General features: G+C 53.8%; 5 protein-coding genes across 5 annotated transcripts; all 5 read left to right on the top strand.

The window, feature by feature from the left end:
- Nucleotides 1–4,015: 4,015 nt before the first annotated feature.
- Nucleotides 4,016–4,516, top strand: PHYSODRAFT_254044 (hypothetical protein; the record flags this gene model as incomplete). Its single annotated transcript, XM_009538396.1, has 1 exon — nucleotides 4,016–4,516. The coding sequence occupies one exon, from the start codon at nucleotides 4,016–4,018 to the stop codon at nucleotides 4,514–4,516; it is 501 nt and encodes a 166-aa protein (XP_009536691.1).
- A 174-nt stretch (nucleotides 4,517–4,690) lies between these two features.
- Nucleotides 4,691–5,245, top strand: PHYSODRAFT_527616 (hypothetical protein; the record flags this gene model as incomplete). Its single annotated transcript, XM_009538395.1, has 1 exon — nucleotides 4,691–5,245. The coding sequence occupies one exon, from the start codon at nucleotides 4,691–4,693 to the stop codon at nucleotides 5,243–5,245; it is 555 nt and encodes a 184-aa protein (XP_009536690.1).
- A 2,194-nt stretch (nucleotides 5,246–7,439) lies between these two features.
- PHYSODRAFT_288855 (hypothetical protein) lies at nucleotides 7,440–7,772 on the top strand (the record flags this gene model as incomplete). Its single annotated transcript, XM_009538394.1, has 1 exon — nucleotides 7,440–7,772. The coding sequence occupies one exon, from the start codon at nucleotides 7,440–7,442 to the stop codon at nucleotides 7,770–7,772; it is 333 nt and encodes a 110-aa protein (XP_009536689.1).
- Nucleotides 7,773–10,263: 2,491 nt separating this feature from the next.
- PHYSODRAFT_437415 (hypothetical protein) lies at nucleotides 10,264–11,892 on the top strand (the record flags this gene model as incomplete). The annotated part of the gene is made up of 4 exons (XM_009538393.1): nucleotides 10,264–10,395; nucleotides 10,552–10,989; nucleotides 11,080–11,382; nucleotides 11,479–11,892. Coding segments are annotated over 4 exons (1,287 nt in total), but the record flags the coding sequence as incomplete, so codon positions are not given.
- Nucleotides 11,893–12,665: 773 nt separating this feature from the next.
- On the top strand, nucleotides 12,666–21,930 carry PHYSODRAFT_254033 (hypothetical protein; the record flags this gene model as incomplete). Its single annotated transcript, XM_009538446.1, has 7 exons — nucleotides 12,666–13,185; nucleotides 13,398–14,768; nucleotides 14,872–15,556; nucleotides 15,585–18,773; nucleotides 19,083–19,164; nucleotides 19,248–20,737; nucleotides 20,799–21,930. The coding sequence occupies 7 exons, from the start codon at nucleotides 12,666–12,668 to the stop codon at nucleotides 21,928–21,930; spliced, it is 8,469 nt and encodes a 2,822-aa protein (XP_009536741.1).
- Between the last annotated feature and the right edge of the window lie 145 nt (nucleotides 21,931–22,075).

Here is a 22,075-nt window from a genome sequence, read left to right as displayed (position 1 = left end):
AGTCTTTTGTACCACACAGCGGTAAGCAGCGCCGTGCTCCCACTCGGTAGCTGCGCGTTCATGTTAGCACCCCGACTTACAAGGAACTGCACAATACTCGAGTGACCAAGCTGCGCGGCAGTAATCAGCGGTGTGTAGCCTTCCTCATCTGCTAGCTCCAGGTCAGCATCATAGTTCACGAGCGTGACTACGACCTCTAGACGGCCGTGTTCGCATGCGATGTTAAGCGCAGTAGCTCCGTTCGACCGCTGCTTGTCAATCGCGGGTCCATTCTCCAGTAACAATGCCACCACAGCAGGATGACCCCACTCCGCAGCTCTCATGAGAGGCGACCACATTGCCGCGTTGGTCAAATCAATGACCGCACCGTGTTCGAGAAGAACCTTCACCACTTCGGAGTACCCGTATTGAGCTGCCAGAATCAGTGGGGTATCACCGTCGTCGTCTGCCAGGCTGATGGACGCTCCATTACCAACCAGTAGCTTCACCGCTTCAAGCTGTCCTTCAAGGCACGCGACGTGGAGCGCGGTCCTCTCGTCCGGGTCCTTCTTGTCGACCGAGGCTCCCTTGTCCAGAAGCACGGCCATCACGTCAGTATGCCCGTCCTCGGCTGCCATTTTCAGCGGCGTATCGCCTTCTTCATCGGAGAGCTCAGTGGAAGCACCGAACTCCACAAGGACCTTCACCACATCCAGAAGCCCTTGTTCACACGCAAAGTGAAGAGCGACGTACCCATCCGGAGTCTCGATGTCGGCGGACGCGCCGTTCTCTAGTAAAACCTTAACAACCTCAACGTGGCCTTCATTGGCCGCAGTCATCAATGCCGTCCAGTCAGCATCATTCACCGAGTCGATCGACGCCCCATGCTCCAGCAGCAACTTCACCACCGCTGTATGTCCGTTCTCCGCTGCGTTGATCAGAGGGGTGGCGCCGGCTTCATCTGTGGAATCAACTGACGCTCCGTGCTCCAGAAACTCCTGGACAGAGTTCACGTGGCCATTCTCGCAGGCCGACAGCAGGCCAGAGCTACTGCTTGTTTGGAACTTCACGTCAGTCTTGCTCTTTACAGATGCAACTGTGTCCACCAGCTCAGTGGCCGTATCCACGACCATCTTCCGCAAATCCACCTCGCTTTACTCCCTCCGACGCAAATTGAAGAATGGCGTCTTCGAGATGCCGAGCGGGTGCACCACGCGCACATCTAGTACAGAACTCCCCAGCTTAACCTCGCCTGCATAAAGTTTGGTACCTCGCACAGATAGTACAAATCACTGTTGTCAGCATCCATGCACATCCGTGCATAAATTCACCATATACTGATTTAACTGAAAACGGGAGGGAAAGGTCGAGTGCGGGAAGCTTACACAATAGCTATGCGCCGCAATGTTGTAATAAATCCGTATGTTTAGCCTCCTTTGTAATTCGCTTAACCTTGCAAGATTTATTGGTCCCACCTTTTTGGCTAAGGCGGGGAGTTCTGTACCCATTGAAAGTTGAATACTAGTATCAGTCAGTTGCATTTAAGTCGCGGCAGAGGTCTGCATCATGAAAGGCGATGATACGTCAACGATCGAGTGGCTGTGCTCAATTATGCGTAATTTAAAGCTAGAGACAACGACAGAATATTGTACAGGCCATAATAGTTGAAGCCGGAGTTCGGAGTCATTTTTCTTCCAGAAGATGGTAACTTTCCATATACGATAGTTAGATATAAGGGGTAATTTTCGCCGTAGATTCCGATTCTGCTGTCAGATTTGACGAATTCGGACTCTTTGTACGCGTAATTAAGCCTTGAAAACATGACCTCAATTGCTCAAAAGTTTGGGGAAAGGCTCAAGTAGGGTAAGCCAATGACAAACCCAAGGACATGAACACTATTGGCTTAAACGGCAAACCATACGCCAAAACAGACGGTGATTAGGTGAATTGACTGCTCTTGTTCACATTCGCCCTGAGATTGCCAACTTGCGCTTTGTAACATACCGCCGTGTTTGTATAGGATTTGTATTTGATTTGACAACCATGGATAGACTCTTTTACCTTGCTGTTTTCGGTAGTCACTATTTCGGGAGAAAATACAAGTTTAAACAGGTAATTGATATGTACCGTTAAGTATCCGAAGGATGCCTCGGCGACGACTTCGAGGAAGTTTGCTGGACTTGGTACGCGCTCCTGACGCGAAACGCCCTGCTCACATCGGGCCCAATACACTTCACTTCCACTTCGCACGCTTACCGCATCGTCTTAGGCTTTCCTTTCATTGTTAGGCTCGAAGATTCATTCATAGTGATTATGGCAACTCCCTCATCGGCATTTACTTTCAGGCCAATATCCATTCGTTAGGGCCCTGGTGCCTTGCGCTACAATCTTGTTGTGCGCAGTTGAGATAACTGCTCTTCTTTAAGGGTCTTTTGAGGTCCCTGGGCCTAAAAATAGCTAAGCTATCGGTGCGAGCGTCCGCGTGTTATAATCTCCTGCTTCAACTATTTTGGCCAGTACAATAGCCCCGTAACACAAAACCCCGCTACTACGGCTACGCATAGGCTGGGATAGCAAATTTACGGGGGCAGCCAGAACTTTCACCACAGCAGTAGTATTACGACGACTATCAAGGCGTGCGAGCGCAACCTCAAAGCTTAACTACTCGTGGCCTCTCTTGCCTAGCAAGTGAGAGGAAGAACTATCAGCTTCATTGGCGACCTTTATGAGAAACCTGGAGCATTGAATATATTGTATCATAGTTAACGTTACGTTTTGTTTTCTTTGCAGGGTTTGTACCCTGAAAATTATCGGTAGACCACGACTTCTAGCGCCAAGATGCGCGCGTATACCCCCCCCCCCCAGCTGCAATATCGCCGCACGTAGCGGTCGTGGGGCCATTAACGTAGTCGTAAGCTTTGAAAATTAAGGATTTCTAAAAAAAATAGTCTGCTCAATGTCAAAGTTTGATATAATTGAGGGCTATACTACAGACATAGAGTAAGTGTCTCCTGCGGTCACACATTCGGTCTTGTAGCTACTGCATTTGTACTTCGTAGTTAAAACTCGTGTTGTCCTCATACCGCGCCAAACTTATTAGACAGTATCTACTTTTCAGATCGCATTACCAGGCAGATGCTGCGGCTGCGAAGCAGACGCAGGAGACGCCAATGGGTAATTATAAAAAGCCTGCTATAAACTAAAAACAAAACAACTACAGATACGGTCAAAAGACCCCTATCCTATCCATTGCGGGGACCTAGTGCGGTGGCTAGGTACGTAGGCCGGCTACTTGGTTTAGTGGTAGAATGTGAAATTGCACAATAGCTGTAGTCCCATGGCGCCTATCAGTGAGACCGAGGTAGACACGGCCTGCGACGTCAACTACAACAGTCAGCCGAAACCACGTCTCGAATTCAGCGTCGTAGTGAACCTGATAGTGGCGAATTATGGCGAAAAACGCGCGACCATGTTAGTGTAGGGAACTTGTGGCTGTACTGAGCAATAGTTCGCGAGATAAAGGAAAAGCAGGGGGATAGGTACGTACGTAGGTGTCGGTTGCTTTAGAATGCGGATGGCTGAAGTCAAGTGACTCGAGATCGGACTCAGTTACCAACTCCAGTTACCGGGTCACCAGGAGAAAGACAGCCAGTGACAAAGGGCCACGATACCGGCCTCAGTTTACTGGCTTCAGTTACCGATGCGCGAATTAACCCGATTTGGGCTGCCTAGCAGCATGACCTATCGGCCACTGCTATCCCAGTATATATGGACAATACTACCGGAAAAGTCGTATTGATAGAGCCCCAGTTTTCTATTGCGGGTTGCGCTGTGCTCTATCATTCCGATAATTGTGGTAGTACTGCGACAAGGCAAAAATTGCTATAAAACACGGTAGCATTTACATCATTTATAAAACACGGTAGAAAATGACTGATCGACGTGCGCCGTGAACTGTTCGGCTTCTCCGAGACGGCAAGCACACAACGCAAAACTCCAGCAGCAGCAGAAGCCCGACTTCCAAACCAGTAGCAGCATGCCCCGCGACCGCATCCCTGCCCACTACACCAACCGCTTCAAAGCGCGCGCCGTTGAAGACTGGCGTGCTGTACGCGCTAGCGGCACGAGCCGCAGAGCGTTTGCCGAGTCAAGTGGCTTCCCCCACCCTTCGCTGCAGAACTGGGAGTGCAAGTACTCCCGCCTGGCCCAAGAGTCCCAGCGTCAGCCTCGAGCCAGCCCCAACCTCCCTCCAGTTCCCTCCCGTGCCTCCCGCCTCACGCTCAGTGGCAGCGGCCACAAGCCCGACACGGCCCCGATCGAGGACACATTGTGCGTGTTTATCAAGGATGAGCGGCGGCTGGAGCACATCGTTACGGTTGATTTCATCATCGACATGGCTACAGAGCTCATGCCGGAGGTGATGGGGCCCAAAAGCCCGGACGCCAAGACGTCCTGGTGCCAGCGCTTCCTGCACCGAGACCACCTCACCATTCGACGCATCTGCCGATGCCATTTGTCGAGGAAGTGGCTGAGGTAGCGACGCAGCATTGTATCTTTGACCCTAATACTAGCCTCACGGTTGTACGTGCACTGTTCAATATGGACCAAACTTCTGTGTACTGGGACATGGGTACAAGGACAAACAGTGGAATTTGTCGGTGCCCCAACTGTGCGCTCAACCACAAACGAGAGTGAAGGTTACCGATGCACCATGGCGCTTACCGTTTCGGCAGACGGAAGAATTTTTCCGCCACACTTTGTTTACAATGGTGCCCCCGGTGGAGACGTCGAGAAGGAGCTGAATAAGTTTTGCTTAGAAGACGTGGCTGCATTTTCGGTGCAAGAGAGCGCCTGGTTTGATGAGAGAGTGATGTTGGAGTGGATTGAACAGTGCTGGAAGTATATCGTTGTAGAGCCATCAGTCCTCATACTCGATAGCTTATCGGTACACAAGAAAGCGGAAATTGCCGACGCGTTGGCGTGTACGGGCACTTCGGTGCTATACGTACCTGGCGGCTGCACCGGTGTTGCGCAGCCTTTCGACGTAGGCGTTATGGGCCCTGTCAAGCAGCACATTCGTCGACACAATAGCTCGCGTTCCGTCGGACGACCGAAGACTGTAACGCCTGCGTTTCGTCGGCATCAGATATTCGAGCGTGCAATGGAGGGGTTTCGTTGTGTTTCCGCCACGACAGTTCAAAACTCTTTTCTAAAGGCAGGCCCTTTCCTGCCGTATGGGCCTCCAAATAATGCTGGCTGCGTGTAGACTACACGGACATTGTAGAAGAGGCAACTGTGTAAGCACTGTGTAAGCACCTCACCGTGTTTTAATACGATGTACATTTTCCCTACATTGCGTCCTGTCGTGACCTCGTCCGTGCATATTATGGCCTTGAACTATTTACTAAGACAATGTGCTAGGTGCTCTATCTTTCCGGGTGCTCTATCAATACGACTTTTCCGGTATTATGGCAGTTCCCTTTTAGTTCGACGCCTATCAATGACTCCGCTCAACCAACGTTACGTCAAGCTGGAAACCATCTCGACGAGCTACGAGTTCAATACTACCTGTTGAGACTCCAAAGTGCCGTGATGAACATCCTTGGAGAACAGCCCAAGTGTGAAAAGCTTCGAAATGCGATGGCGAATACTTCCTCCATACGGAAAAAAATTATCGACATTTGAAATCAACATTGAGATTTTGTCGCACTAATTCGTGAATTTGCAAGATCAAAGATCCGGCAGCTTCGCAAAAGAGATTCCCTCAGCGATTTCTCCCGCCACGCCTTCAATATCGCTAGAATGCATGTGAGACCAGGTGCAATCGAAAGCTGAGTGCTTCTTCTCCCTATCTAAACTTGCTTGATCTCACCGAGCGCTTTAGTTGTGAAGTTATGCGTCATCGAGTGAACCCACTCCTTGTAGACATATTTTGGGTGCGCATCGGTACAAGGACCCTGAAAGCGGTGTATCCCGATGAGTGCATGGTCAGCAACGCCCAGGGAAGCAACGTAGGTAAGCAAGGGGGCAAACGCTGGTAAGGAGGTCCTGGACAGCGCTCTGATGCGGAAGGAGCGCTTTGCCAAGTCATGCGCAGAACCGACCTCCCAACGTCACGGATTGTCCAAGTCGGCGCGACTGCTACTGAAGCTAGCGGGTGAGTCGTGGTCATATCAGTGCTCCTCCGTATCACCCAAACCAGTGAACTAAGTGAAGACGGCTAGTGCGCAGCATGCCTCATCGCGAGGTTGAACCAAGAGGCTGTGGAGGCAGTCATGCTGCTGGTGGAGAAAGAGCACGACAGCTCTGATGGCGGGTCTAGCGGCTGCAGTAACTCTGAGCGAATATACATGCCTATTGGTTTACGTTCACTTATCGATTGAATCATCAGCCTGGAGAACCGGCCTGGCAAGAGATCACTGAAGTTCAGTGATCATTGACTGAACACGAACCTCTTGTTAGACACCACGCCTATCGACGTTGTTTCCCTTGGCAATCACCTCGCAGGAGTGGGCTGCCTTGACAGACGTAAGAATCGCAGCAAACAAAATAAATTACATGGGTGGACGATAACTGGACTGAAAAACTGGACGATGACTGGATTGGAAACATTTTTCGTACGGAGGTAGTACTACATGTACGTAGAAACTTTCACGAATTTGGCGAAGCGGTAAAATAAATTGACCAAGCCCCTGAAGTCGCAATGGCCACGGCTTCTCTGGAAAAATGCTGCAGCAAGATTACTTAAAACGACATAAACTAAAAAGGCTGCCTCCAAGGACCCAACTGAACTCAACAAGTTGGAAAAGGCCTTAACTGCTAGCCTTACAAGGGATGGTGGCGCTAGGTATCTTGGTTAGGTTTTGGGAACAGGTCCTGCTTCTCGTTGCGCTGTTAGTCGCTACAGTCGCTGAGTGTTCACTGTGAATACCACTTAGATTCACGGCGCCTAAATCTAGCTAGCAACAGAAGACATTTAAAAAAACCAAGCGATTCGATGCTAATTTCACATACTTTGTATATATATATATATATATATATATATCCAGCCTTTTATTTTGTACCCACCACGAGTAAAATCTAATAAGAATTGTATTCGTGGGCACAGTTTTATATTGTGAAGTTGGGGAACTTGCAACCATAAGATGTCCCTGGTACTGTAGATACACCAAACAAAATTCGAATTGCGTTTACGTCTCCATCCCTATTCTCCGCCCGGATCACGTAAGGCCTTAACGCATACCCCCAGCTCGGTTCAACGTCTTGCCTGTCTGAACCTCCTTTGCTTCGTGATGAAGTACTGTAGGACCTTTCGGGGCCTACATATACATGTGTGTGCAGTGTATGGCGTTGGCGGCTGTCACCGAACGCATTTTCCGTTTGAATTTTTACTATTATACGTACTCCACCCGCGCGCCAGCAAGCCGTCTGCGGTAGCCTAGCTTTCACGACGAGGAAGAATGCCGTTGCCGCGCTTATTACTCCTGTTGCTGGCCCCATGCATCGCAACGTCCAATGCTGTCGCTGCTGCTGAAGACCGATCGCCTTCACTGGAGAGCAAGACGCGTCACAACGACCCGGGCAATCGCAGGGCAGCGTCTGGTGATGAAGGCAGAACCAGGAACTTCGGCAACGAAGAGGGCGAGGAACGAGAGCTTGCATTCCTCTCCAAACTTAAAGGCGTCTCTAGAATGAAAAAATCTGGCCTCCCCACGAATGTTGCAAGCTTACGCAAGAATCCTGGCGTTGTCGAGGCTTTGGCGAAGAACCCAAGTGTGGGACTGCGATTGTGAAGGACCCCGATTTCGTGAACAAGTTGACCTGAGGTCAAAAAGGCTGCGACTACTATGGAAGGTGCTGACACAAGATCACAAAAAACGATATCAACCAAGTTAAAGCTGCTGTCGCCAATGACCCCGCGAAAGTTGCCAAGCTGGAGTCGTGACTCTAATCGTAGCGGGGATAGTGTCAGCTAGGTCTATACAATAATTGAGCGATTCACGACAATCAAATGGCGTCATTGCGCATTAAATCACTGGTGTTGTCAAATTTATTGATGCTGGTGGCGCCTCCACTATTGCGACAGGTGAATTCCTTATCTAATGCTTGAAAAAAAAAAACTCGATGTGCCTCATAATCTGAGTACTTAACGGATTTACCGAATATAAGCCGGTCTTCTAATTCTCATAAGCCCTGCAAACCGATCGATTCTGACGAGGGGACTTGTATTCGGGTGAGGACTTATATTTCATGGAAGCGTAGCATCAATGCTGGTTCTGTACTACCGAAGATCTACTTTTCTTGGTTAAATTCTCTACGAGCTCGCAAAGGAGCGTCTCGCTCGTTGTAAGAACCTCAAGATCATCGCATTGGTTCGTCTGAAAGAACTGATGCCGTTCCCATTTACGACTGACAAGCTGACCAAGTCGAGATGCTAAGAAGTTTTGCCTACGCTTAGGTAGGGCCGCTAAATCAGGGTGCCTGGATGTACCCTCAAGCTCACGTCGATAAACTTTTGGGTAAGAAGCAGCCCCTCGAGTACATTAGCCGTGGGGGTTCAACCGCTTCCGCATATCCGTTTGCCCTGCACTAGCAGCAGCTTAATATGGTTTTGAACGAAGTGTTTGGGCCGCACAAGTAAGTTCTAGACTGTGCAAAACGCTGCAAAAGCGCAAGTAGGCGCTCAATGCTCGTCACGAAAAAGATAAACAGTCCAGAGGTCGGAAAATAAAATATCATATTGTATTTTGGTTTTGGAGTCGCAGTAATAATCATTGCAATACAGGGTCAGCCAATAATACAGTATTTTCACAATTATTGGCAATAAATATATTAAATGGGATTTTTGTAGTAAGCTTAGTTTTTCTATTGGCGTAAGTGTTGATATTGTATTGGGACAATTTTCCATTGTACGGGAGCACCCTAAAGCAATAATAAATTATTCCGTGCTAAAAATGCCGTAACTATTGTATTGATATTATTTTTTCCAACCCCTGAAACAGTCGTTCAGTTTCGTTTTGTTTAGAAGTTTGAAGATTTTTGTCTAAGACAACAAAGCTGATGGAGTACATGTAGCGAGATCGGTTGACGACCACAATTCATTGCTTTTTCCAGGTACATCGTATCGTTGTGAAGCAAAACTAATAGGGTCGGAATGAGCTCGAGCTCCAAAGCAAACAGAGTTCGGGCGAACATTTAAAAAAAACTAAATGTTCGAGTACATGTTTAAAAAATAGATGTTCGGTCTTTTATTTGATACAGGACTTCTATTTTCAGGCACTCCAACCTATTCCTGACTGGACTTCTATTTCCTGCAGGTCTTGTATTCGGGAAAACCCGTTAGTTGCAAAAGAATTGGTGAAAACGCAGTTTGAACCACTCTCTGGCCAAGAGTATTTTCGTTGTTAAAATACAAATGGAAGCACTCTGCAGCGTGCGATGGCCGCACTCGTCAGCTTTTAATGATGGCATTGCTACAGTGCTTTAGTTTGGATACTCTAGCCCATTCAATGTGCTCACTAACATTGAGATCCCACGTAACCAAGCGGGGCCAGTCTAACCGGTAGGAAATTCACTCATGCGCGCTGTCGACGTCTTATTGAAACCGGCAAGAACACTAGAAACCAAGAATCCGGGGTCCGTAGGTTTTCTCGATGCCCTTCCAGACTGCCGTGGATGCTTGGGGTGAGCTCTCGCAGAACCACGACGGATTGATCGTGTGCAATGAGCAGGTCTTGCTGGTGGGAATGGTGGACTCTCTCTCCACTTCGTAGTTGAGGCCGAACGCGCTAACTACATGTACGCAATGGCAGCGGTTTTTGAGCTACCCAATCATGCGCAAGTTGAAGCGTTAGGCGCGAACAGTCGTGGAGACTTTCCTCTTGAGACCGTTATGCGGCACCAGTGAACCAGAGGAGCCCATTACTGTGCGCGTGTGGGTCCCGATGGATTCATGCGCCCTTCGTGGCATGTGCCTCTACTGATCCCAACGCCAATGCGTCAGGGATCATTGATTTTTTCTCGCCAGCCTGAGCTACGCCAAGTAAGCTTTGGTGGGTCGAATGCCGTGTTCATGCCCTAGTCTGTCGCGTGCTGCCTTTCCTCGATCGTTCGAGCCGTTTTCGCGCCGTTCGTTTCGGGCTGAAACCCCTTCCTCCTCCCTGCACCCCCCTCCTCCTGCACTTTGCACTCACTCGCCGTCCCCAGTCTCATGCCTCCACATTTCTCCTTTTGCTACGAAGGACCCACTTGGCCGTGCTCTCCAAGACCCAACTTGCTCCAAGCATGCTTCCCGTCAAGTACCTGGTCGCGCTGATCGCTGTGTGCGCCTCCCACGCCTGTGTGGTGAGCGCTGGCGGGTACCCTCCCCCGGACTTCACTCAGACGGACACTGTCACCCCTGAGACGTACGCGCCAGTGACGCCTGCTCCTGTTGAAGAATCCGTGCAGACCTACGTGGACACGCCCATTGTGACCGAGTACGTGAAGCCCACGCCCGCCCCCCAGACCGAAGCCGTCCAAATCCCCGTTCAGGAAGAGCAACTGGTTCTCATCACTGAAGCGCCGACCGAGACGCCGTGCCCGGAGACACCCGTTCCTGAGACGGAGGCACCGACAACGTCGCCGCCCATCGAGGAGGAGCAGTATGTGACTGAGGCGCCCACGGAAACGCCCTGCCCTGATACCCCAGTGCCGGTGACGGAAGCTCCGACACCGGCACCGACACCCTCGGAAGAGACCGTCGAGTACACCCCCACGCCGACGGCCACGGAAACTCCTTGCCCGGAGCTGCCAACCCCTCCGCCCGAGGAGGAGACCGAAGCTCCGACGCCTGTGGTGGTAACTGAGGCACCCACGACGGCGCCTCCTGTGCAAGAAACGGAAGAATACTACCCGCCAGAGCAAACCGAGACTGAGACTGTTGCCCCAACGCCGGCGCCGACTGACACTCCTTGCCCGACGTTCACGCTTGTGCCGGACACACCTATTCCTGAGACGTACACTCCAGAGGTGACGGAGACGGCGCCTCCGCAGGAATACCAAACCCAGGAGAACGTTCCGTTCGAGGAGACCGCGGTAGATGTTCCGGTCTACATCGAGACGCCGGCTCCAGAGGCGACGCAGACCGCAGTGGATGTACCAGTGTATGTCGACACGCCGGCTCCGGCACAAACGACCCCGTGCCCTGTATTCACTCTTGTGCCTGACACCCCTGCTCCTGAGAGCCAAACCCAGGAGGAGTCCTATCCGTCGTACCCCGAAGAGCAGACTGCTGTGGATGTCCCAGTTTACGTCGACACGCCGGCTCCAACGACCCCTTGCCCAGTGTTCACTCTCGTGCCGGACACGCCAGCTCCTGAGAGCCAAACGCAGGAGTCCTATCCGTTCACCGATGAACAGACTGTCGTGGATGTTCCAGTGTACGTCGATACACTGGCTCCCGAGGCGACGAAGACGGCAGTGGACGTGCCGACCTACGTCGACACGCCGGCCCCAGAGACGACAGTTGATGTTCCAGTCTACGTCGACACACCGGCCCCGGTCCAAACAACTCCGTGCCCAGTGCTCACCCTTGTGCCGGACACGCCTGCTCCAGAGTCCCAAGAGTACATTCCGTACATGCCTGAGGCGACACAGACTGCCGTTGATATCCCGCTGAGCTTCACGCCGGAGACGCCTGCGCGCGCAGCAGAAACGCCTTGCCCCGAGACGCCCGCCCCGACTGTGACCGAGGACACTGAGTACACTCAGACCGAAGAATCGGAGCCCGTGCCTGTCACGGACGTCCCGCTGCCTCTGCCCACAATTGCTCCTCCGACTGAGACCCCCTGCCCGACGGATGTCCCCACACAAACGGAGGAGGCTGTTACAGCCGAGACGCCTTGCCCGGACACTTCCGCCCCGGAGTCCGAGCAGACGCAGACGGAGGGCGCCTCGGCCTCAACTGAGGGCAGCGCCACTCAGCAGCAGGACGACACGGCCGACAGCACTGCCGGCACCGTCACGGCCGCTTCCGACGCGACGGAATCGACGGAAGCCACGACCGAGGGCAGTTCTGCGTCTGCGTCTACGGCGACGTCTACCACGTCCAGCGAGGCGCTCGACACGTTTGCCCAGCCGCTGCCCAGCTCAGCGCAGACGACGACCCGGAACCTCCGCGCGAACTAAGTTGCGGCGGCTTGGGGCTCGTTCGTGTCTTCGGCTGCTGCTTCTTCTCTTCTTGAGTATCGGGCCTCCGTGGTCCGTCGATGGGTTTGCATTCCTGGTTTTGCATTGTAGAGATTTAACGTCACAGTCAATGCAAGCATGCACTTCATACTAGAGCTCCGTTTTGTACTCCGGTAAGTAGCACCGTACTCCAGTAAGTACCGCCTGAAGTGAAGACCCATTTATGGGTATCCCTAATTTCGATATGGCCGTTGATACAGCCCATGTTTTCTAAACGGATGCCGCTGGTCTCCCGATAGATTTGGGTTCATTTCACCCCCTCTGACTAAAAACATAGACTCTATCTTTTCCGTTTCGATATCAGTCGACGCTGCGTCTCTGGTCATTCGCGCCCAGATGAGAGCGACCACTGTAAACACGTCAATGGGTTCACAATGACACACGAGAGCATTCTTCAACCATTCGGCTGGGCACGAGACGGAGAGGGATTCACCCCCTCGCTCCCTCCCTCCTGAGCGATGCCAACCAGCGAGGACGCGGTGTCAAGAGGACGCGCCGAGAGGTCGGCAGACCTGAGTCTCAAGCTGCAGGCCGCCTATCGGGACGGAGATCTGCCGAAGCGTGCGGCCGGTGGACTCGACAGTCCGCTGTCTGCTGCGGCCGTAAGGGTGGATGTGGATGTGGTCGAGCTCCTGCTGGAGAGCGGAGCGTCGGCGGACGATCGGGACTCGGACGGGTGGACGGCGCTGATGAAGGCTTCAGGTGAGGGGCGTGGAGATATCGTGGCGCTGCTCTTGAGGGGAGGCGCGAGTGCGGACAAGCAGCTGCCGAGCGGCGAAACTGCGCTGGAGCTTGCGAGCATGGCGGGGCATCTGGAGGTTGTGGCGTTTCTATTGGAGAAGGGGGCAGGTATCGACTTGGCGTCTGATCAAGGGTGGATGCCGCTGCTGCGCGCCTCGGAAAAAGGCCATGCAGGTGTTGTTCGGGCTCTGCTGAAGGCCGGGGCGAGTGTGGACAAGCAGCTTCCTAATGGCTCCAGTGCGCTTCAGCTCGCTGCTGGACGCGGACACGTCAAAGTTGTGGAATTGCTGCTTGGAGGTGGCGCGATGATGAATTTGACGGACAATGAAGGCGATTCCCCGCTGATTTTTGCAGCCAAGCACGGACGGACGGAGGCGGTGAAACTTTGCTGGAAAAGGGCGCGGCCATCGACCTGGCATCAAAAACTGGGAGAACTTCGTTGTTAGCAGCTTGTGAGAATGGGCACGCGGATGTTATCAGCCTCCTGGTTGATAGAGGCGCTAATCTGAACAAGCGACTCGTTGACGGCTCTACTGCTCTCCATATCGCCGCTAGAAACGGCCACCTCCAAGCTGCAGAGCTGCTGGTTGACTACGCCGTTCCCGTGGATGTGGTGAATAAGGACGGAGACACGCCGCTCTTCGTAGCCGCGGCAAATGGACACGTTAACGTGGTGAAGCTGCTGATAGAGCGTGGAGCGTCTGTCGTCGCGACCAACAATTCAGGCTGGACGGCAGCGATGAAGGCTGCGGAACTGGGATATCGAGGTGAGGTGAAGGCAATTCTCAAGAGCGACGCTGGTATGAAGGCCGTTGATATGCAGCTCTCTAGCGGAGCGACTGCGCTCAACATCGCGAGTGAGCATGGACACATGGACGTCGTCGTTGCGCTTGTGAACGCAGGAGCTGACCTCGAATTGGCTGACAACGCGGGCTACACGCCGCTCATTACGGCAGCAGAACTGGGATATTCCGATATCGTCCAACTCGCAGTGAACAGAGGCGCGGATGTGAACGTGCAGCTGCCGAATGGGGGCACTGCGCTGCTCACTGCTGTATGGCACAGGCGTCTGGCCGTGGTTCGGATCCTGCTGGACAATGGCGCAGATCTCGACTTGTGTGGAGATTTCCAGAACTGGTCGCCGCTGAATGCAGCCTACTTCAGTGGCTACACCGACCTTGTGCAGCTCATTTACGAGCGCGTTCCCGACGATACAAGCGATCCGGATCCAGATGAAGCCCCAGCTCTAGTCATCTTACCTCGGAAGCAAACTGTCACCATGAACAATAGCGTGGACCAAACGAACCGAAACGGGGACACGGCTCTGCGAATTGCATGTGAACGAGGGCAGTTGAAGGTTGTGGAGCGTTTGTTGGTCAGCACCGAGGCGGTCAATATCACGGACAGCAAGGGGTGGACTCCTCTGCATAGCGCTGCAAGCAAGGGCCACGTCGAAATTGTTGCAGCGCTGTTGGAGAAAGGAGCGAGTGTCAACAAACCCCTACCCAATGGAAAATGCGCGCTTCAACTGGCGAGTGGAGAGGGGTATCTCGAGGTTGTGAAGGTTTTGCTCGACAATGGAGCATCCATGACACTAAAGGACAACGAAGAACTGGACGCGCTGACGATCGCCGCTAGAAAGGGACACTCGGAGGTGGTGAAGCTGCTTCTGCGACAGGGGACGCTTAAGCGTGAGATTCCAGGTTTGCTCACTGACGCACTCAAGAACGGTCAGGCGAATATCGTCGAAGTCCTGCTGGAGGAAGGGGCAAGTGTGAATGACCTACTCCCAAGCAAAACCACAGCGCTTCACGTTGCAAGTGAGTACGGTCACATCGACAGCGTAAAACAAAATGCTTTTGAAATCTGGTGCTACACTTGACCTCATCGACAAATCTGGCGGTACTCTACTGTTGTCTGCAGCGAAGAGCGGGCAGAGTGCTGTCGTGAAGTTCATTCTGGAGAGGGGTGCACAAGTGGATTTTGCTGATAGAGAGGGCAAGACTTCTCTCATGATGGCAGCGATAAACAACCACCTCGACGTGATCAATCTCCTCCTGGAGAAAGGCGCAAATGTTCGCAAAGAGACTCAGGCCGGTGAAACAGCTCTCGCCCTTGCGTGTGCTGAGGGGCACCTGGATGCTGCTGAGCTCCTCTTCAAAAAGTACGCCTCCAATCGCGCTGGGGGCCACAATGGCAAACTGCTCTTGCAACCAGCTACTCAGGGGTATTTCGATTTGGTAAAGTTTCTGCTGGAAAGAGGGGTGTATGCGGATGCCACCGACGAGTCTGGCTGGAGCGTGTTGATGTGTGCAGCGGACAACGGTCATGCGGATATCGTGGAGCTGCTCCTAAAGCACGGCGCGGATATCGAGTATCACGAAGAAAACGGTTTAACGGCCTTGCATCGTGCATGCTATGTGGGCCATGTAGAGGCCGCGAAGACTCTGGTGAAGCATGGCGCACCTATCAACGTGTGTGAGAATAATGAGAGAACCCCCTTGATGGAAGCGATCGGGGCACCTGATGTCGTTCAGTTCCTTCTCGAGAACGGTGCGTCGGTTGATATGACCGACAACAACTCGGAGACGGCACTGATCCAGGCAGCGTATGCTGACCATGTCGATGACGTGAAGACCCTTCTCAAGCGGCGCGGCAATTGACGTCACCAACGACAACGGGTGGACGGCGTTGATGAGCGCTTCCCATGAGGGCAACAGCGAGGTGGTATCGGCCCTCATCAAAAGAGGAGCGGACCTCGACAAACAAGCGCCCGATGGGAAGAGTGCTTTGCATCTCGCCTGTGACGAAGACCATCTCGACGTTGTAAAGATCCTCGTCGGTGCTGGAGCAGACATCAACTTAGCGGAAGGCGAAGGGAATACTGCGCTGCTGCTGGCGGCTGCGTACGGGAATGTTGCGATTCTGCAGTGTCTTCTGAGCTCTGAAGCACCGATCGAGGCCACGAACAACGATGGATACACCCCTCTTATGCTAGCTGCTGAAGCCGGATATGCAGCTACAGCCTCCGCGCTCATCAAACGCGGCGCTACCCTGAATAACCAGCTTCCGGATGGCAGGAGTGAGCTCTACCTCGCATGTGAGAACGGTCACCTCGGCGTGGTCAAGATCCTCATCAACCATGGAGCTTCCGTTGACTTGGTTGATGAAAATGGAGAGAACGCGCTGTCCGCTGCGAGTGAAAATGGCCACAAGAAGGTGGTGAAGTTCCTGTCGGCCATTGCGAGCAAACCAGGTGCTGGCCGTACTCGTGACGGTGTGGATGGAGGCGTGACGCTGCGAACTGCCTGCAAGCGAGGCGATGTGCAGCTTGTCGAGCGTCTACTGGAGAAATCGCAGTCTGGCCCCATACCGAGCGCTCCAAACTGGACGCCTCTCACAACCGCGGCAGCGGAGGGCCACGCAGAAGTGGTGAAGCTTCTGTTGGAGAAGGGGGCTAACGTCAACGAGCAACTTCCCAATGGCAACAGTGCACTGCAGCTGGCAAGCAAGGGAGGCCACGTCGAGGTCGCAAAGATCCTGATTGAGAGTGGAGCATCTCTTGAGTTGACAGACGAAGACGGAGACACTCCGCTGGCGTCTGCAGCCGAGGAAGAACAGCTCAATACTGTGAAGTTGCTACTGGACAAGGGGGCGTTTATCGATCCGACAATTCTCCACACTGCGGCGTCATTTGGTTGTGATAAAGTTGTCCAATTGCTTGTTGATGCTGGTGCAGAGGTCGACTGTGTGGATGACGAAGGCAAGAGTGCGTTGCAAGCTGCAGCTGAGGGAGGACATACGTCGGTGGTGAAGCTTCTGTTGGAGAAGGGGGCATCTCCTAACTTGGCTGACAGTGATGGCTGGACTGCACTGACGTACGCCCTCTTAATTGCGGACCTGAGTACTGTCAAGGTCCTTCTGGCTAAGGGCTGCAGCTTGAGCTTCCAGCGTGAGGATGGCATAACAGCTCTTCACATGGCGTGTCAAGAGGACAACCTCAAGCTCGTGAAGCTGCTGCTTGCTGACGGCGCATCGCTGGAAGCTGTGGACGAAGAAGGCGACACGCCGTTCATAACCGCAGCCAGGTGTAACCAGATCCAAGTCATGAGGCTTCTATTGGATCGAGGCGCGTCAATAAACGCTTCCAACCATGAAGGGCGGACGGCGCTGATGTACGCGGCGATGGAAGAAGATCCAAGTGCTGCCAAGATGCTCGTAAGAAAAGGCTGCGACGTTAATGTGCAGACTCCGGACGGGTTAACCGCTCTTCACATCGCGGCTGAACACGGCAGCGTCCAAACGATGAGGTTCCTCCTCGCGAATGGCGGATCAGTACAAAACGTGGGGGCGGGGGACGATAGCCCGCTGATGTGTGCGGCTAAGACGAATCAAACCGACGCGATAGGGCTGTTGCTGGACAAGGGGGCGTCGGTCGATTGGACGGACAGTGAGGGCTGGACTGCCCTCATGACGGCGTCAGAAAACGGCAACGCGGACGCTGTCAAGCAGTTGTTGGAGAAAGGGGCGAACGTTAACCAGCAACGATCAGATGGGCCCACTGCGCTCCACATCGCCTCGATTGAAGGGTATGACACTGTTGTCAAGCATCTATTGAAGCGTGGGGCTGTAGTTGATGTCGGCGACGAAAGCGGCGACTCGGCGTTGATCTGTGCGGCTGAAAAGGGGCATGCCTCTGTTGCCAGGCTGCTGATTGAACACGGCGCGTCCATCGACTTCACGAACGCTAATGGCTGGACCCCTCTCCTAGGCGCTGCTGCCAATGGCCACGTGGATGTGGTGACGCTGTTGCTGAAGAAGGACAAGCAGCGCTCGAGTGGGGCACACGAACACGCTGATACTAACGAGAACGCATTTATCAACCGGGCAGACAACGATGGGGACAACTTGCTGATAAATGCAGCTTTATTCGGTCATGCAACCGTGGTGAAGCTTCTCCTACAGAACGGCGCGGACATCGACTCGATGAACAACAAGGGTGAGTCAGCGATAGTGTGTGCGTCGAAGCAAGGCCATGACGCAGTGGCCGCGCTGCTGTTGAAACGCGGGGCTCAAACTGAGGCGCTCTCATCGTCTGGCGAAGATGCTTCGGAAAGTGACGACGAAGACGCTACTTCAGATTCTGAGGGCTCTATCAACCCGGCAGATGAAGACAGCGACGACGCGAGTGACTCAAGTGACGAAGGCGATGATCAGTCGGAGACATCGTCAGCCGATAACGTCTCGAACAGTGCAGACTGGAGCCCGCTCATGACCGCAGCGGCGGAGGGCGAGACGGAGGAGGTAAAGTGCCTGCTGAAGGGAAGAGCTGACGTCGACGAGCAGCTACCGGACGGCACCACTGCGCTACATCTCGTATGCAAGGAAGGACACGTCGATGTTGTGAAGTTCCTGGTCGAGAATGGGGCGTCGGTTGACTTGACTGACGAGGACGGAGAGAGCCCGCTGATGTTTGCAGCAGATTACGGAGAGCTCGATGTGGTGACGTTCCTATTGGAGAAGGGGGCGTCCATCGACGTGGCTACCGACGAGGGCTGGACTGCGCTTATGGGAGCTTCGCACCACGGCAACGACGATATCGTCAGGCTGCTACTGGAGAGAGGAGCTAGCGTGGATAAGCGACGATCGGATGGCTCAACCGCTCTCCACACTGCGGCGACGGGTGGTCGTGTCGAGTTTGTACGACTCCTTGTTGATGGCGGGGCAGCGACGGACTCTTTGAACGACGATGGCACTAGTCCGCTGCTCGCTGCGGCCGAGGAAGGGCATACATCGGTGGTGAAGCTTTTGTCGGAGAAGGGAGCGTACACAGACTTGGCTAACAAGAATGGCTACACTGCTCTAATGAGCGCTTCCGAACACGATCGTGACGAAGTAGCCATCGTGTTGCTTGACGGGGGAGCTTGCGCAGACGCGCAGAATGACAATGGCGAGACTGCGTTGCTGTTGGCCTGTTGATCGGGGCACGTCGATCTGGTGGAGATTCTCATTTCTGCTGGCGCGTCGATGGATTTGGCTGACCGGGACGGTAACTCGCCATTGCTTCGAGCAGCGGAAAACGGGCACGTTGCTGTCGTGAAGCTGCTTGTGGACAACGGCTCTGCAGATTTTAGGAACAAGGCCGGCTACACCCCGATCATGCTTTCCTCGCAGAACGGTCACGACGACGTTGTCGTTGTGCTTCTGCAGAAGGAGGTAAACAACTTCCGAACGGCAATGGAGCGCTCCAACTGACGTGTGCGAATGGGCATCTTACCATTGGTTGGATGCTGCTAGAGAGCGGAGCTAGCGTTGGCTCGAACGACTTGGACGAGGACAGCCAACTGTCAGCTGCAACTGAAAAGGGGGAGCCCAATTTGGTCAAATTGCTCCTGCAAAATGGCGCCCCTGTTGACTCCGTCAACGACAAGGGCTGGACGTCTCTTATGATCACAGCGCGGGATGGAAATGCTGAAGTGGCATCAATTTTGCTAGACAGCGGGGCCAGTATGGAAAAGAAAGACTCAGACGGGAAGACTGCTCTGCTTACTGCATGCGAGCACGGTCATCTATTTGTTGCGGAGATCCTCGTGGAGCACGGCGCTAAGATCGGCGTAAAAGACAACGGCGGTAGCAGTCCACTGAAGTTCGCTGCAACATTTGGGCATACGAGTATCATGAAGCTACTTCTAGCGCATGGTGCGTCTACTGAAGCGCAAAGCGACATCGGTTGGACGCCGTTGATGAGCGCTGCGAGAACCGGCCAGGTCGATGCGGCGAGCTTGCTATTGGATCACGGAGCCAGACTCGAGACAAAGAGCACAGCCGGTATGACCGCCCTTACCGTCGCGAGCAGGTACGGCCGCTCGAATGTAGCAGGCGTGCTTCTGGAGTGCGGCGCAGTGGTCGACGCGGGGGACACGAATGGTAACACGCCGCTGAAACTTGCGGCAACTTATAAGCACATCGCGGTGGTCAAGCTGCTGCTAAGAAAGGGTGCTGCCATCCAAGCGCGGAACAAAACGGGCTGGACACCGCTCATGAGTGCATCGAATAATGGCCACGTTGATGTACTGAATGTGCTGTTGGATCACGGAGCCAATCTCGAGACCAAGAACTCGGCTGGCTTATCAGCGCTCGCAATCGCGTGCCAGCAAGACCGATCGGCCGTAGTGAAGGTGCTACTCGAGCATGGTGCAGTGATCGACAAGCCAGACAGGACGGGCAACACCCCGCTCAAAATTGCCGCCAAGCAGGGACACACAGATGTGGTGAAGCTGCTGCTGGAGAATAACGCGAACATCGAACAGGCAAACGACTCGGGATTGACTCCACTGATGAGCGCTGCATTCGGTGGATACGCTGGCGTGGTGACGGTGCTGCTGGACCACGGCGCCAGTCTTGACGCAGCAGACAGCAACAGTAGCACGGCTCTCAAGATCGCAGCTAAGCAAGGACATGCAGATGTGGTGCTGCTGCTGCTGGAGCGGGGTGCGAGTGGTGACACATCGACCAACACAGGGTGGACACCGCTTATGAGCGCTGCACACGGTGGCCACGCGGATATTGCGACAGTGTTGCTGGGCCACGGAGCCAGTCTCGAGCTGCGGAACTCGGTCGGCATGACTGCGCTCGTGGTCGCGTGTCAGCAGAACCGCCTTAGTGTAGCGGAGCTTCTCTTGAAGCACAACGCAGTGGTCGACGCGACGGACAAAAACGATAACACTTCACTGAAGATCGCGGCCAAGCACGGGCACGCGGACGTGGTGAAGCTTGTTGCTGGAGAAGGGTGCGAATACCGAATTGGCGAACGATGTTGGGTTGACGCCACTGATGAGTGCTGCGCTTAGTGGCAACGCCGGCATGACAACGATACTGCTAGACCACGGCGCCAAGCTTGACGTGAGAGACAGTAGTGGCAACACCGCGCTCAAGATTGCGTCCAAGCAGGGGAAGACAGAGGTGATGAAGTTGCTGCTGGAACGGGGTTCGAATGCGGAATCGACGACCGAGGCCGGGAGGACGTCACTAATGAGTGCGACGCACAGTGGCCACGCGGATGTGGCGTCGGATCTGTTGGACCACGGCGCCAGTCTCGAGACCAAGAACTCGGCCGGCTTAACATCGCTCGCTATCGCGTGCCAGCAGAACCGATCAAACGTGGCCAAGGTTCTCCTAGAGCGCGGGGCAGTGGTCGACACGGTAGACAAGACCGGCAACACCCCGCTCAAGATCGCGGCTAAGCAAGGCCACGCGGATGTGGTGAAGCTGCTGCTCGAGTATAATGCGAGTGTCGAGTTGGCAAACGACTCAAGGATGACTCCATTTATGAGCGCTGCTTACAGTGGCCACACTGCAGTGGCGACGGTGCTACTAGACCACGGCGCTAGCCTCAAGACCCAGACGACGACCAGCATGACGGCATTCTTGATCTCGTGCCAGCAGGGGCAGCTCAACGTGGCGAAGGTCCTCCTGGAACGGGGTGCAATCATCGACGCGGCAGACAACAAGGGCAACACCCCGATCAAAATGGCGATCAACCACGACCACGTGAATATCGTGAAGCTGCTGCTGGAGAAAGGTGCGAGCACCAAGGCCACGACCGCCACCGGGTTGACGGCGCTCATGAGTGCGGTGAAGAACGGTCACGACGAGTGTGTGGAGGCTTTGCTGAGTGGGGGAGTCGATCCGAACGCTGGGCTTCCGAACGGGATCACTCCTCTCCACCTCGCTGGGAAATACGGCCAGCCTAAGTGTGCACAGTTGCTGGTGGAACATGGGGCGTGTTTGGACGCGAAGACCCAAACTGGGGACAGTCCTCTCATAACATCCGCCAGACATTCCCACGCGGACGTGGCCCGAGTTCTTGTAGAGAAGGGTGCGTCTGTCGACATGGCCAACAACGCGGGGCTCACTGCGCGGATGCTGGCGAAGAAAAAAAGTCACAAGGAAGTCGAAGCTGTGCTGCTCGAGAAGAGCTGACCGAGGCTCTTCGTTGTCTGATGAAAGGGTCGATGTCAACAATCCATGCGACTGGAAAAATACATGGAAGCTAACAAATTATAGAAAACGCAACTCCACAACGTGCAAACAGGACACGAGAGATATCAGCTCGCTGCGTCTATAA

Source organism: Phytophthora sojae, assembly GCF_000149755.1.
Source record: "Phytophthora sojae unplaced genomic scaffold PHYSOscaffold_11, whole genome shotgun sequence".
NCBI lineage: Eukaryota > Oomycota > Peronosporomycetes > Peronosporales > Peronosporaceae > Phytophthora > Phytophthora sojae.
Note: the sequence above shows the minus strand (reverse complement) of the source record. Positions and strands in the feature narration are given on the sequence as shown.